The 16,173-nt window shown below is 38.0% G+C and overlaps 1 protein-coding gene across 4 annotated transcripts in view; it reads left to right on the top strand.

Annotated features, from left to right (window-relative positions):
* The first annotated feature begins 2,203 nt into the window (after window positions 1-2,203).
* LOC111870841 (pyruvate kinase) overlaps window positions 2,204-16,173 on the top strand; it is a 53,791-nt gene continuing 39,821 nt past the window's right edge. Inside the window, exons 1-2 of one of the 4 annotated variants that reach the window (XM_023863433.2) lie at window positions 6,890-7,017; window positions 12,320-12,361. In XM_023863433.2, the coding sequence (XP_023719201.1) occupies window positions 12,329-12,361 (33 nt within the window). In that variant the 5' untranslated portion in view covers window positions 6,890-7,017; window positions 12,320-12,328. Of the gene's footprint in view, window positions 2,302-6,889; window positions 7,018-12,157; window positions 12,362-16,173 lie in introns of those variants that run through there. The other 3 variants (XM_023863441.2, XM_023863449.2, XM_023863425.2) reach the window with 3 other exon arrangements.

The following is a 16,173-nucleotide window of genomic DNA, read 5'->3' as shown; positions in this document are numbered from 1 at the left end:
AAGGAAGCGGCGGATGAAAGTGAAGACCACAAAGGTGCGAACGTGAAGGGCAGATATAAGTGATGACCAACTCGTGAGGCTTGAAGTCTCAAAGAGCAGTAAGGATGAAGACGACGAGAAGGGCGGTAAGAGATACTACAATCACCAGAGCTTCCAGTTTTGATCAGTGCATAGGTCACATAACATACCAAAGACATTGCTTAATTCACCACTTGTGTGAAGACAAGCCTTGTAGCATGAAATGGACAACCGAGGCAAATTTTAGGTCATGCATTTTCTTTCCATGAAAGATGGTGAAAAACAGACTAGTCAAATTAAAAACTGGCTTACTGAAGCTGGTTTCACATTGCAACTGGGGCAGCATAGGCTTAGAAGAGACCCAGAAATGTTGTGCAGTGTCCTAACCAGGGGTTGGATTCCCTACTGAGTGGCCATGAAGGAACTGCCAAGGAAGACTTGAACAATGCAAACCAAATGACTTCTGCATGGTCATCCAGTTTTGTTAATGTATAAACTTAAGTGGTTTTCATTGCTCTACTTTCTTCCAACTGCTGCTGAACATTCCCTTATCATGAAATGATTATATTTTAACTGTGATTATAACAACTTTCAATGTATTAGTTAAAGAAATCATTTTGGAATTTTTTGTGTTCCAAATATTCACTGTTTGATGTTACAAAAAAGTGAGAAATTCAAAACAAATGAGGCCTAAATGACTCAGCTTTTGAACAGAATTTTTCAAAATGGATGTTCATTTTAGAATGGTCTGTTATACTAGATGCCAGATGGCTTTAGTTGACTTTACACTCCATGTCAATTCATACCAGGGCTGTAGGGAAGGGAGGAGTCTTGTGCAGACCTATCTTTTCAAAATGTTCAGTGTCACAGTGTGATAGTTTCATTGCATCATGTTCTTGACTTATGGTTGGTACTTTTATATTGTATTTGGCAGGCAGCTACCAGTTTGACTGTAGTAAAAACCAGTCTTTCTGCTAATGTCCAACCACTAAGATATAATGTTGTTGCACTGCCACCAGGGCCAGTTCCGTGTTGTTTTGGTCTTTGTTTGGCATTTGTATTGTTGACATTATACTCAGGCATTTCCATTGTTACTGGGTCTCTCTGTATTTAATAGTTTCATACTGCACTGAATCAGAGTGCTATATTAAGCAGTGATAATTCTGGCAATGAACTTTTGGGATGTTAACGAGGAGGTTTTTAAATATATACAAATGGTAATGTGTTCCATGTTATTAATTATTCACTTTCCTTGGGAAACAAGAAGATACAAAATCTGAGATGTAATGTCTCTATGGCATGGAGAATTTAAATGCAGAAATTAATTTTTATATTATCATCTCCCTTAAATTTAAACATTACTTTCATTAAGGAACATATTTTTTTTTTCCTTGGCACTACAGCCCCAGTAGGCCTAGGCCTACTTCCATGAACTTCTCCGTTCACCTCGGTTTTTCTAGATCTTACACATACGGTAGGACTCCATGCCCTGAGTGGGATTCGAACCCACGATATCGGCTTCTGAGCCAGCAAAGACAGTGCATGCCTTAGACTGCTCGGCTACCATGACTGGGAAGGAACATATAGATAGCACAAATAAACACTTTTTATCCCCATACGGATCTATAGCACAGTTTCCATGATCTCATTTCCCATCATAGATGGTCTAAATGGTATAAGAGCATCATCATTACATCATCATATGCCTGATTTATTCCAATCCTTCCCAGTAACAAACTTTAAACAGGCCTATTGTAAACAATATAAGAGAATGTACTATCACAACAAAGTGTATTAATTCTGAAGTACATAGTGAATACTGAAAGACTGTGCAGTGTGCACCAATGAACATAAATTTATTTAAGTTATGTCTGATGTTGAGTGAAGCCTGCCTTAGTACTGAGTGATACTGATTAGTGTCTGGGCCTAAGATGAACAACATGCTGCAAGGCCACGGAGCCACTGTGACATGGCTCATTACACACAACTGCTGAGGAGATTACAAGCTGATAGGCCTCATATTTACATAAAGATAGCCTGAGGCTGTTGTAATATCCTGCAGATGATTGTTAAGGAGGGAGATTACATATGCTGACGCAATTAACGTCGAGCATATGAGTGGACTCTCCTCTTCTGATTGGACTTACCACTCCCCTCCCTGTTACGCCCCTGACCTTTTGTTTTCTCCAAAGATCTCATACTTTATGTGTCAGATACTTGAACAAGAGCTGGCAGGAAGAAGAAAGCAGACTGCACAAGATGAAGGCAATAGAGAGGTTTCCTGTAAGTAAACTCATATTATTTTGTAGTGACATGCCTCTGTTTCAAAGTGAAACATTGGCGATTGAAAAATGCAATAACTGTTTCTTTTTCTCTCTACTTAACGTATCACATTTCTAAGTATGATGAGAAAGAAATGAAAGGGTTTGAGCTTGAATTCCTCGTGCTACTAATCCAATACATATCTCAAACAAAACAGTTCCAAATTTTTGAATACTTAGGAGAGAAATCGAAACCGGAAATCAGTCATCTGTCATCTGTGATCGCCCATACGACATCAAATTATTTTTGTGTGTCTGCCTGCCTGTAGCCCTCTGCGGTTGTACTGGCAAGTATTAAAGTGGCTGTATGTAATAGGAATAATGTTTATAATCTGTTAGCTGGACAGGACTAATGAAGAAAAAGTGGACGCTTTTAAATCTTTCCATGCCAACCAAGAGATATTTTGCTCAGAAACACAGCCTTTACGGTCTAAATTTATATTACATTTGAGAAGACTGAAATAAATGTATCCCACCTCCTCTCAACCACTACAGCAGTTAAAATATTCTACTCCTTACCATGGATGAGCTGGGATTTCTCAATCAGTGCAAAGATTTCTCTCTTCTCCACAGTGCCAACACAATATCTGGGGCCCACTTAGCCTCCTATCAGATGGGCGCTAGGGTTACTTCACAGAGAGAAAAGAATGCATGGAACTATACCTCTACTGTTATATAAGTTTTCATGGCTTGTTACTTAACTAAAGACAGGCACAACGTTACCACTTATGTATTACAATGGAAATATACCAGCATTAGATATGTATAAATAATCACAGGAGTCGAAAGGATTAAGCTACTATTCCGACAATTTCTCATATTAACTAAGATAATGCATTCACCATGCATTAGCAAGATTCCTTGATATCCAAAAATCTGACTTATTTCAACTGATATGATATTCTGAAGCCAAGCACAAATTCCAGAGATAATTATACGAACGCAACCAAGAATCCTGTTTCAGTTGATTATACCTGAACACTGACAATTAGAAAAACGAAATCTTTTTTTAAGTTGCATATACAGTCGGCGTTTCCAACGAATATGAATGTCCTTTATATAAACACAAATGCAAACATAATTAATTAGAATGATATTTATTTAAATTCTTGGTCCTAGATACTTTCATTTTGGCAAAATTTTTACCAGTTTTTAGCTTCTATTACGATGCGTTATGATGCATCAAAGAATTTAGTTAAAAGACATAACTGATTATCTGTTCTGTTTCAAGTCAAGTTATGGCCTATATATCTAAGACCATGGAGTTATGTGCATTTTTATGCTTAGGTACTAAATTACCATAATCTGCATTCAGAAGCTTTTGATTAGAAAGCCTTCCTTACTTTGTAGCCAGCCAATAAGTAGACCAGAGATGAAGCCATCAAACTAAGGATCAAGATTGTGATATTGTACTACCCGGTCAGGGCTACCGAACATCTAAAGTGGCAATGATGGAATTATTATAAATGGGAAAACCGAAGGGACCGGAGAAAAAACTGCCTGCAAGTTTCTTGCATGGTTCATTCTTAAACAGATGTACAAGAGGATGCACGAATTTACAAAGAACCATAATCTGTAACGAACAGAGCCTGGATAGCTGAGTCGGTATAGTGACGGGCTGGGGGCTGGACTCTAAGGGTTACATTCCAGGCAGAGGCAATATTTTCTCTTCACAACGTCCAGACCGGCTATGGGACCCACCCAGCCTCATATTCAATGCATACCAGGGGCTTTTTCTAGGGTGTAAAGGGGCCAGGACACAAAGTTCATTACATGCCTCAATCTAATGTCAAGATCGAGAATGGTGGAGTAATTACCTCCACTTTCTCTTGCGTCTTCACAGTGTGGTGCTTAATTAATTAAGAGGGGGACAACTTTACCTTTATGCTAATCGATATTAACAGTATTTCTGCATTATAAACGGGATTTCATAGATAATAAGTAATTGAAGGGCTTAATGCTTATATTTACACTTTTGTAACATGCTGTAGAGTGTTTAGTTGTGGGGCTTTCATGATTATAACTTACAGCGTCAGAAATGTCAAATCTGGCCATGTCACATGTTCCAATTTATTTTTTCTCTAATTCAATACTCAACATGTGCCGGAAAGTGGCCAGAAGACTTAAGAAATTAAATGGATGAGAACTGCCGCTGGGCAGTTGCCGCCTTCAAGACATAAGAAGATATATCACATTTACTTGTTACTTCCTTTACAGTTAAGTAGATTATAAATTGGCCCCCCCCCAAAAAAAGGCCGGTTAAATTCCAACACTCGTCGATTCCAACAGAATTTCGGCTTGTTTTAAACGCATCAAAATTGTACTTTGTGATAAAGAACCACTTTTCCGTGACATGGGCCATAACCCTGCCATGTCTTTTTTTTAATTCGCTTAGTGGTGGGGGTGGGGGGGTGGAGTCCAACTGGGTCCACTCGGCACGGCCACCACTGACTGGCCTATTGTCGCCTGCCCCAGGTGATTATGATGATGGAGAATTTGGTGGAATGAAGACTGGCAGGGGAAACCGAAGTACTCGGAGAAAACCCGCCCCAGCGCCACTTTGTCCACCACAAATCCCACTTGATCNGAAAATACTCTCATGCCACCAGCCTGTTTTTTTTTTTATCAGAATATAAGTCATGACATGTTTGACGTTTCATTCAGTTTATTTTGTGTTTTTCTACATACTATTTAGCAGTTTTTTTACTCAAAATTAAAGTATCACAAAATTAGGCCTATAATAAAAATTAGTTTTAACACTCGCAATTAACCGAAATATGTACTGAAATGAAAAGATATTTAACTAACCAGTATTTAATTTTTTTGCAAAGAAAATCAAACATTTAAATGTCAAAGTTCAGTGTGATGGATGAGCCTGCGTTTGAGAACAAAGTTTATCAAAACGTGGTGTAATATCAGAAATGGCCACTCTAATTTCTTTAGCAATATTTAGCCTTGAACGATACTTTGACTTTATAGCTGCCAAAGCAGAAAAACCTGTCTCGCATAAGTAAGTTGTTGCAAAAGGAATCAGGATCTTCAGTGCTTTTTGGCTCAAAGTTGGGAATTCCTTGCCAATACGAGTATGTATCCAGAACTCCAACAAAGGCAATTCCTTAAATTTACTTTTTAATGAAGTATCACTAGTGAGATCGATGAGTTGTTCATACTCATTTAAATTCGGAGATGATGCCCCAGGAGCATTTTCGAATGGATTTTTAATCCAATTAAATTCATCAAAATCATTGCAAAAGTATTTCTCAAAATGAGCTTTCAACATTACGAGATGATCAAGTAGGCAGCTTTTTATGTCCACTGGAACGCACTGGATTATCAGTGTCTTGTACCATTGACACCAGAGTAGGGAACATGTCTAGTGTGTCACTTTCCATACTGTTTCTCCAGAGTTCTAATTTTCTCATGATTGCACTTTGTCATTCCAAGACAGTACAGTTGCCTCATTCCCTTGAAGTGAAGTGAAGTTTCTCAAATATATGTGAGGTAAGCCATTTTCAATAAAAAATCCTTGTTGCTGAAACTGTCTGCCAGCGAGTGATTTTCCCCATTTAAAAAACAGAACACCTCATGCCTCAGCTCAAACAGTCTCTTTAATACCTTGCCTCTTGAAAGCCATCAAGCATCACTAAAAAACAACAGAGCAGTGTGTTCGGCACCCATTTCCTTACACAGCATTTTAAAAAGTCTAGACTTCAGAGGATTTGTCTTGATAACACTGATGGTTTTTACAACCGTCTGCAGCGCTTCATGAAGGGGTGGGCTGAGTTCTTTAGCTGCCAGAGCCTCCAGATGTATCATACAATGGGTCCATACTGCTTCGGGAGCAAAAGCTTTAATTTTTGCTTGTAATTAGTTATTTTGAAATTCATGATAATTAAAGCCTTTACTCATCAAATGTTTTTCTATATGTATTTTTATTTTTTGTTACTTTTGTAATTGATTTTGGGCAGTTTTAATTTTTATCTATAGGAAAGTATGCTGCGCCCCCCTTTCAAGCCCTTCGCGCCTCACAGTTTGAGAACCACTGGGTGAAAGTATACTGATTAGATTTCGCTAAATTTTAATCATATTCTTACCCCGGCCCGAAACGTTTCGATTCAATTACGAATAAGGTTCAGTAGCTGGTCAGATTGCCCACCCATATTTAATATTCGCTTTACTATATTTTTCACGAAACTTTTTACCTGTATACCGCACATCATCCTTGCGAAATCATATACAGAGCGATACTTTACACCATAATTTTGGAATGGAATGGAATTGCAGCCCTGAAATCAGCTGATACAGTGACAGTGTCCAGCCATTGACAACTTGATATGAAAAGAAACAAAAATCATCATAACGAATGAATAAAATTCTTAAGTACATTGATACAATAAAGGCAAATTAAAACAAGTTAAATGTATATTTTTAGGTTCCGAATGCTATCTTATAATTCTTTGAATTTTGTGTAGTATTTATAGTGATCTCAAAGTCTCTCTCTCTCTCTCTCTCTCACACACACACACACACACACTCATAGGCTCATAGGGGAAAACCGTCTCATGGTTTGACCTTCCAGTTGACCTGTATGGGTGGTGGTGAACTGTAGTAAGAACGGCTAAGAGTTGACTGGCAGGTTAACCAAGTTCATACTCAATCTTGCTGCGACGAAGGGAAGGTGGGTACGAAAAGAAATTCATAGCTATTTAGTCACTCTCGGACATAGACGTGAATTTGCTATCTTTTGCTATGTTTTGTGATGGTAGGATACTTTGGAGTTTGTTTTTGCCTGTTCTTGTGAAGTTATTTTAAGAATTCAAATGAGGTACCTAAATTTGTATTTTTTTAAAGAACTAAGTGAAGCAGATTGACATGTTCCCCAACATATGGTAGACCCCGTTGCCTTTAAGAGTGCAATCCTGTCATGTTTTTGGACGGTTTGGGTTTTTTTTTAAATATGTAATTTTTATGAGCCGAGGACATAACATGTCATTCTGGTGTTTGTTACAATAAGCAGTTTCACCGGAATTTTTGTTTTCAAGGAAGGAAGCGGAAAGTAATAGTAATGATTTCGCGTTTGCTGCAGAGTGTACTTGATATGAATTTTATGTACATTGCTACATATTCTGTTTTTTTACTTCTGATTTTAGACATAACAAATTTTATATTTGTGGGGAGTAGTTTTAGGAGGAGGAGCAACAGGAAATGCACTTAAAGAGGGCAGTGCATTGAAACTGCAATCCAAAACCTTTTGCCTTAGAAATAACCTACAAATGTTATATATTTTAAGAGTATAATTGAGCCTTTTATAGTAGTCTAATTTAGTCAATAAGTAAATTTTTATTGAAGGTAAAAATTTAAAGTTGATGGCATTGTCCTAGGACATTTTTTCCTGACAGGATGAACACCTAAGAGACTGTAATCTCTCCAAGAGCCAACATCAGTTAGTAATGGCTTGTCCTCAGAAACCATAGGGCACACCCAACTTATGATAATGATGCCAGAAATATTAGTATTTTTAATTAAACTCTTGATGTGTTATTAAAGGGTATTTAATTTGTGGGTTATTTTATGTTCTTGTACTAACTAGAGAAGTTAGGGATGTATCATTGAATGAGATGGTAGGATGGCATGAAGAGTGAATTGGAAGTGGCAAGTGGCCATAGCATATTTCAAATTATGGAGTGTTCAGCTGAGATGGAAATGGGCTGCTTGCAGCAGTGTGCTGTTAGTGTATTGTGTGACTGTAGAGGGAACAGTCAAAGCTTTTTTTGTGCCAGTGGACGTAACTTGAACAGAACTTCATTTCTGACTTGTGTAGAAAGGTGACATGGCTTAATCCTGTTTTATAAGAATCGACCCTTTTGCCTTCAGGCATGCCCCGCAGTGCATGAATAAGTTTTGTGATGTACTTTGAAGTCTGAAAGCGAATATTTTGTCAGTTAACAGTACACCACAGCATTACTTTTACATTGGGTAAAGGAACTTATTGAATGTCATGAGGACCACCTACTCTGTTCCCTCTGTGGTCATGTGAGCTACTGCCACACTGTTGCGGATACCATGTTTCCGTCTCATTTGAACATGCTCTGTTGTTGTGGCAGTTGTCTGGAGAGACTGAGAATCACTACAGAAAATTCTCACTGAGGTGCGCTGGTGCTCTGGCCAAGGTATGAACCAGCTACTTCCCAGATGCAAATTAAAGGCAATACTACTGTTTCATACTTATTCAGTTGGAAGGACACAACTGAAGCTTATTTTTTGGGAAATCCCTCTGTATATAGTTTCCATTCCAAGCTTTTACTAATGCTCCCTGGAATAGAGTCTTTGTGAAAGCTGGTGATCAGTCAGCTGATCAAGAAATTCCTTGTGTCATTGGAACTCAAAAATTCATTACCATATTCGCAAGAGTCCACAAGCCCAAGGGCTTTTATGAAAANCAAACTGCTGGCTGTCTCTAACTGCCTGTTCAATATATTCACAACTATCTTTCACATCTGGAGGTGTTCTTTTCCATCCAAAACCAAGGATGCACCATGCCATGGCTTCATGTTTGCTTTTTATGTGGTGATCTTTTTGTATCCTGGTGTTGTGTTCAGGACCACCATACAAAAAGCAAACATGAAAAATATGCATATGTAATACTCGTATGAATCCAGTATGTGACAAAGTAGACATACCCTATGAGAACCTGGTTCTGTTGTGCCCATCAAGAAAAGCAATCATTACATAAGGCTCGATGCTACACATCTAAATGAAATGAATACAAATAATAAAAATTGGAGTAATAACAAGAATAATAATTAACCATCATTTGTCTAATTTTAACTAATTTGAATTATCCAATCCATTTTAACTTAATTATAAAACACAGATTTTAAGGCAAAATTTGCAAATTTTAAAGATGTTTGTATTGCGAATAATGCATACCCTTTGGAACTCTGTGGTTCTTTAGTCCGCAAGCACTGTTGCTAGTCAGCGAAGTTAGTGCCAACTTCAATGGATATAGAGTGTCGCGTGGTCAGCACAATGAATTGTCATGGCCGTTGATTTCAATTTTCTAGACAGGAAGGAGCCTCTGTTTCCTTGAAATAGCTCCTCAATTATCCTCACAAGGCTGAGTGGACCCCATTCCAGACCCACTACTCAGAAAATCTGATAGCGCCGGCAATCGAACCCAGACCTCAGAATCTGTAACCAGGAACTCTGACCATTAGACCACAGAACACTAGAGCAAAAGTTTATACAATTTACAGTATTTGTTTAAGTCTAAAACTACAAACCTTCATTGTAAACAACATTACCTTCCCCCAGTTGTAAATATTGACCAATGGAAGGGGAATAACACAGGGGAGTTGAGAGTGTCTGTGTAAGTACTGCCTGATGATGGGCAAAAATGTCATAATTACAGAAAACTGTATAGTTATCCTAGAGTTATACATATATTGAGATACTGAAACTGAATACAATATTTTACTCACTATACGATGCTAAAATACATTATTACTCTGGAATATAGTAAGTTTCTTTGATGTATGTAATGTGTATTAGCCTACATCACTAACTGATGATGCTGCTGGTGGTGGTGATTATGATGCACCATTTTTCTCGCAGTATGTGCAATATAATTATTGTCAAGAATACAAAGCCTCGGCCCTGGATGGATTCCTTGGACAAACGACTTAAGCTAAAGAAAATGGAGGGTGTTTGAGAACAGGGTGTTGAGAATATTTTTACCGATGAGAGATGAAGTGACAGGAGGTTGGAGAAAACTGCATAATGAGGAGCTTCATAACTTGTACTCTTCTCCTAGTATAATTAGAATGATCAAGTCAAGGAGGATGAGGTGGGCAGGGCATGTAGCACGAATGGGGAAGACGAATGCATATAGGGTATTGGTGGGAAAGCCAGAAGGAAAGAGACCACTGGGAAGACCAAGGCGTAGGTGGGTGGACAATATTAAAATGGATCTTAGAGAGATAGTATAGGATGGTATGTGTTGGATTGATCTGGCTTAGGATAGGGGCCAGTGGAGGGCTCTTGTGAACGCGGTGATGAAGCTTTGGGTTCCATAAAATGCTGGGAAATTCTTGAGTAGCAGCAGAATTGGTGGCCCGGGTTCGATCCCGGCTCTGGTCAAGTGGCGCTGGGGAAGGTTTTCTCTTGAGTACTTCGGTTTCCCCCANTTTGTATCATGTTATATATATATATATATATATATATATATATATATAGTTTTTATGCTCAGTTATGGATAAGTTTTGTACATAAATAGAACTGCCATATTATGAATGATGATTTAACATGGGTTGTTACAAATTGTCACTGTGCAGCCAAGTTATGAGGGTGATATCTGTATAAGTGTATGTATATATGCAGTGTACTGCATACGGTAAATGCAAAGTATTCTTGCAGCAATCCCCACAATAGGGCAGAAAACATCAGTGATTCAGAACCTAATTCCCTGACAAAACTCCAGTCCCCCTGTGATACCAAGCAAGAATAATCTTGTTTAGTGTTAGTTCCAAAATGTATATGTGACCAATTCAGTGAAGAAGATAAACAGTCAGATGTAAAAAAGGATTACAGTATTTATGGAATGTTATGTGTTCACTGAAAGGTATTTTGGTATTCCATTTAGTTGATTCATGGATCAGAAACAGAGTTCCTTGCACAAATGCCATTATTAGATAAAAAAACAAATTAAAAAATTAATTGGGGAAGGTGTTTTTGGTCTATCCTATCCAGTACAGCCTCTGTAAAGTCTGCCTAAAGCACCATTGAGGGTATGTCATGCTTTATTTAGGCAGCATCATGGAAGATAAATTGTGTATATATCTGGTATGGCAGTTTTGGTTCCTGTTATATGTTGAAAATACTGTAGAATCTAGTAACATTCTGATAGTTATTGTAAGGACCTGCATTCCCATGTCATGGGAATGTAACATGAATGATACTTTAGACACAGTTTAACAAAGAATTCTTCCCACTAATGTGCAGATTATTGACTTGGGAATATCATCAGATGTACAAGTGAATTTTGATGCTTCATAACCTTAGCATTTTGAAATAACCAGATAGGTAATAAAAACAGTATAAGTACAGTCCCACTTTTACAAACACCTGATAGGTCTTAGACAAAATACTTTAAACAAGGTGTCTTGTTTGGCACTAAACGCTATTTCTCACTGGAATGAGCATTAAACAGACACACAGTGGTATTAATATACTGGAGTTTTTTCAGAGGATTTTGTTAGTCCCTTTGTCAGTGCAGCCAATCCTTGTGAGCAGATGGCACATGTGTGTCAGTTCATTTGTTCCTTTGCACTATATACTGCATTTTCTTGTATGGTAGTACCACTACCAGGTGAGGTTATGTTGTAAATATGAAGTTTTACTGTAATAAATGTGTTAGAAATAAGAAAAAGCTTTAAAGTTTAGAAGGTATAAAAATCCCATCTACATATGTTTTAAGATTTGGTAGATGTTAGTAAAATATTGCTACTCTGATTTGAGAATTTGATTCAGCCACTGATATAAACAACAGTGTTGAAAAGGGGATCAATAGTCAAGTTATACTTGCTCTGTAGTTTTTTTTCTTCTTATCACCTAGAGTAACCTTACATGAAGGTTTAAACTCAAAGAATCATCAGATGTTGACTGCAGGATTGAAAACTTGATAGGATACTCTAGTAATGCAAGCAGGATGACTTTCTGAACACTGCTGGCATCAAACACAGAATCTATTTTTGAATCTGGCAAGTGGGGAGCCAGAGTTTTGATTGGATCTTCTGCCTTAGCTAAGGCAGTTTGCTAAGCCTTTGCTGTGGATGTTGCTGAGTCGTGCAGGTGCTCAGGGTTGTTGGTGTGCAAGGTGGGGAAGTGGCAAGGGCGTTTCAATAACACTTGGTAAACTAAGTTGTTTCTGTTCTGAAACTTTCAAGAATATCAATTTAATTTGTTTGTTTCATTTTCAAAAGACTGGAACCATGGTGTGGTCTACTATTTATGATACAGAGAAGGTAAGAGGAGGACTGTGGAGTGTGTATTTAATCCTTTCTAAATGTCTGAACCAATTATTAATGTAGAAAGTTGGATATTTTTTATGGAATGAATTTGTATACATTTAATGTTTTATTTATTGTACCGTAATTATGTTGTAAGGTTTTTCATTTGCAGATCCACTTCTTTTTTGTATAATGACAATAGTACATCATTGTTTTATGGTAATAGCATGCATAACATTTAATTAGTTCATTGTAGAATTTTTTTGTGTTTTGTAGAGTTATGTTTTATATTGCCACGTTCAGAACACTGAGTACAATTCGGACCCCATTCTCAATAAGTAAATATACATACATGTTGTAGATCTGTGAGTTGGAACTAGCTGTGGTCTGGGTGATTAAAAATGGTATTTAATATTAATTCTAGTCTGTCATCAAAAAGAATGACTAGCGAAAGGTAAAAGCTATCCCTGTAATAGGCTGTGGAGGCCCATTAGGTTGTGAACTTCCATATTTTCTAGACAGTCAGTTCACAGATGTTGGTGAGGTTGTCAGTCTTATATGCACAATGCCCTTTGCCCCCAGGAAGATTCCTGGTACTCATTTCTGTTAGACGCTGAGATGACTAGGTATAGGAGGAAAGTGAGTACATTTTCTATTAGAAAGTGAACCAGCAGTTAAGAGGGGTTGTGGAAATATAAATCCTTAAACTTTCCTCTCATGTAAGGGTTTTGGTAAATGCACAATGTTCTATGAAGTGTTGTAATCTTCTGTCCTGTCGTGTTATTGTATGCCACTGACTTTGATAACATCGAATTGGCAAGGAACTGTTGTGGTATTGAACATTGAATGTTATGCCACATCTACATAGGTGGAATAATTATTCTCCTTTATTATTTCATCTTCAACATCATTCATTAGTTAGATGTTTAAATACTGAGAAGCAGGGTAACTTTTATTTTCTGTTGTGTTACTTCGCTCATCACATTCTTGAAGACACTGCTCTGACTAGACAACATGCTACTGCCCATGTATTCATGCTTTTTCTACATTGACATAGTTCATGTCCTATCATCTTACCNCGGCAACCACAACTCGTAAGGAGTCGTCTAATTTTATTTATTCATTACAACATTCCCTATGCATGCTGCAGTAAATTATTTCTGCCCAAGTTGTATTCAGCAGTCCAGTACTACTGATTGCCCTTGTGATGAGTATCAAGCAGGATACTGTATGATTAAATCATTTATTTATTCACAAGAAGAAATAATAGCCAAGAAGGGGATATGAGAGATGGGGGGGGGGAATACAAGAACAAGAATATGAGCAATGGAATGTTGTCCCTGTTCTTAATTGAACACTCCCCATAAAGACATATTGTAATGCATTGATCAACACATTGCCAGGCAGCAGCTCTGTAAGCACTTTACATTATGCAACATTAGAGGAAGATGTGTTTTCTATGTCGTCCGCACCAAGCAACAGCAGGAACGGGATTGTCTGTGACCAGTTGCTAGGTTACGCAGTGGTTCTTACAATAGAAGTGTGATTTTTGTGTGGTCTGTGCCATGGTTTTATAATGAGATTCCAGGAATAATGAAGGCAGGATTGAGGATTGAGTAAGAGGATTGACAAAAAGGGAAGTCTCAAATCTGAGACAGTACAATATGGTCGCAAGTCCCAAGGGACTTGGACCCAAGAAAGACTGCGCTGGCAAGGGCCAGCAGCATGTGCAAAAGACAGACTCGTCCTTTTGTAGAGAGGGCCACCCAAAAAACAAGACCGTAACTGTCAAACGGTAATAATTAATATCTGGTCATGAGCCCCAGGTGGGGCTCGACACCAAGACTTACTGACCGACCGACCGACCGACTGACCATCAGTCGCAATGTGACTTTGACTTTGACTTGAACCAAGATAGTGAACAAGATTTTGCGCACCATTGGAAATTTTCCAAGGTGCACACCAGTCCGCGACTTGCACACAGCTTTCAACTTTCCATATGTATACAATCATATAACGAAATTGTACAGATGACAGGCAGAAGTAATACAAAATCATGAGAATGAACATGCTTGTGGTATATGACAAGGTGAAGCCAGACGCAGAAAATATAAGAGGCTTACACTTGGTGGTGGTCAAGCTTTTGACTGTTCAAATGACTAAGTTGTCATTGTAGCATAAGATATGTAAGTAAGGCATGATCTGCTCTGTAAAGCCTGTACTGACAGAGGACTTGTGTGTATTGCAAAAGGAAGAATTTTCGATGACATGTTATAAGTGTGAAATATACATTTGACGAAAGGCCAAGCGTATTCATAAGAGACAAACCCATCTTCTCGTCAGAGAGGATGTTACATAGGGACTATTACCACAAGAGTTCAGTTGGAAAAAAAGAATCTCTGGTCGTGGGTCTCAAGGAGCTTGACACCAAGACAAACTGATTGGCGGTAAACCTCTAGTTGTTAAGTAACTCTGACTTTTACTGTGTCCAAGGCAGTGATAGTGACAGAGGTGAGTTGAGGGCAATTATGAAAAAATAGTGGTAGAAACATGTGAACGAGATGAATTTGGATTAGGAGTACAGAAGAGTACAGGAAGAGGACCTGTGAAGACTTAACATGTGAATTGAAGACTTTGTGTTTTGGATAATTACAGTAATCTTGAAAATGTTAACAATTATTTGTTGTTAGAACTAGTGAAGATCCAATAAACCGATTCACCGATCCAAACTCGCATCTTCATAACCAAAAAACGTGGCAGTATGGAGGAGTGGAATTATGGTTCCACCATTTGGACCTTGGCACTGAATGAAGGCAAGTGGCCACCTTTTCCCAGCATGCTAGGTATCAATTGGGTGGGAGGCTCAGTGGTCGCTGGAGATGGTCTGGATGCTGGGGAGTAGAGAAAATCTCTTTCCCCTTCCAGGAACTGAACCCTGCCCATCCAGCCCGTAGCCTGTCGCTATGCCAGCTGAAATATCCTGGCTCCTGAATAAGAAGTTTAACAAATATGATATTAATCTAGCAGTGTCTAAGAACAGGTAGTAGAAATATAAGTTTTGATTCAATGAAAATTTCTTCCCAAGACATTCTTAAGAACTCTGAAACATAGGTTAGGAAATGTAATTTGTGAAATAAAAATTAGGAAGATCAGATTGGATCGATACAAATTGTAAAGTGAAATAAGGAAGTGTCCTTTTTCCAGCATTGTTTAATGTCATGAAGGATGAAATAATAGTAATATTAAGAGTTCAAAAGACCGAACATGAAATCAGTATTTGCAGATGCTGTTGTGAGTGGGGGGAAAGACAAAAAGCAAATTTGCAAAAGGTAATGGACTTTGTCCATTGTCTAGTATTCTAAAAACTAGAGAACACAACATTTCAGAAACTGGGTCTGTTTATGTCCTCAGGTGAGGGGGGAGACACTCTGTTGGGTCCATTAGAGCTAACCTCAATCACTGGACAACTTATGTCAGGATAGCTACAGCTATATAAATACCTGAAAAACCCCAAATTAACCCAGAGGGTCAATTTGTAGGCTGGGATGAAGCTAGGATTTTGGATATTGAAAGTAACAGGAGATAAAAGAAATACAGGGAATTGGTCCATATGGTATGCTTAACCAATCCAATCAGCCAACCTATTTTTTAGAATATTGTAAAATGGACAAAGTAAAAAAAATCCAGTAATTATGAGTTATACCTCATTGTCAGAACCCTTCAGAATCTACCCTTGTAGTAACCATATTATAAAGAATTATTGGCTGGAAATGAATATTGATGAGAGTGACTATGAGGATATCATTGAACCAAGACACAAATGTCAG

Source organism: Cryptotermes secundus, unplaced genomic scaffold, assembly GCF_002891405.2.
Source record: "Cryptotermes secundus unplaced genomic scaffold, Csec_1.0 scaffold2564, whole genome shotgun sequence".
Lineage (NCBI taxonomy): Eukaryota > Metazoa > Arthropoda > Insecta > Blattodea > Kalotermitidae > Cryptotermes > Cryptotermes secundus.
The sequence above is the reverse complement of the archived record's forward strand: the minus strand, read 5'-3'. Positions and strand labels throughout refer to the sequence as shown.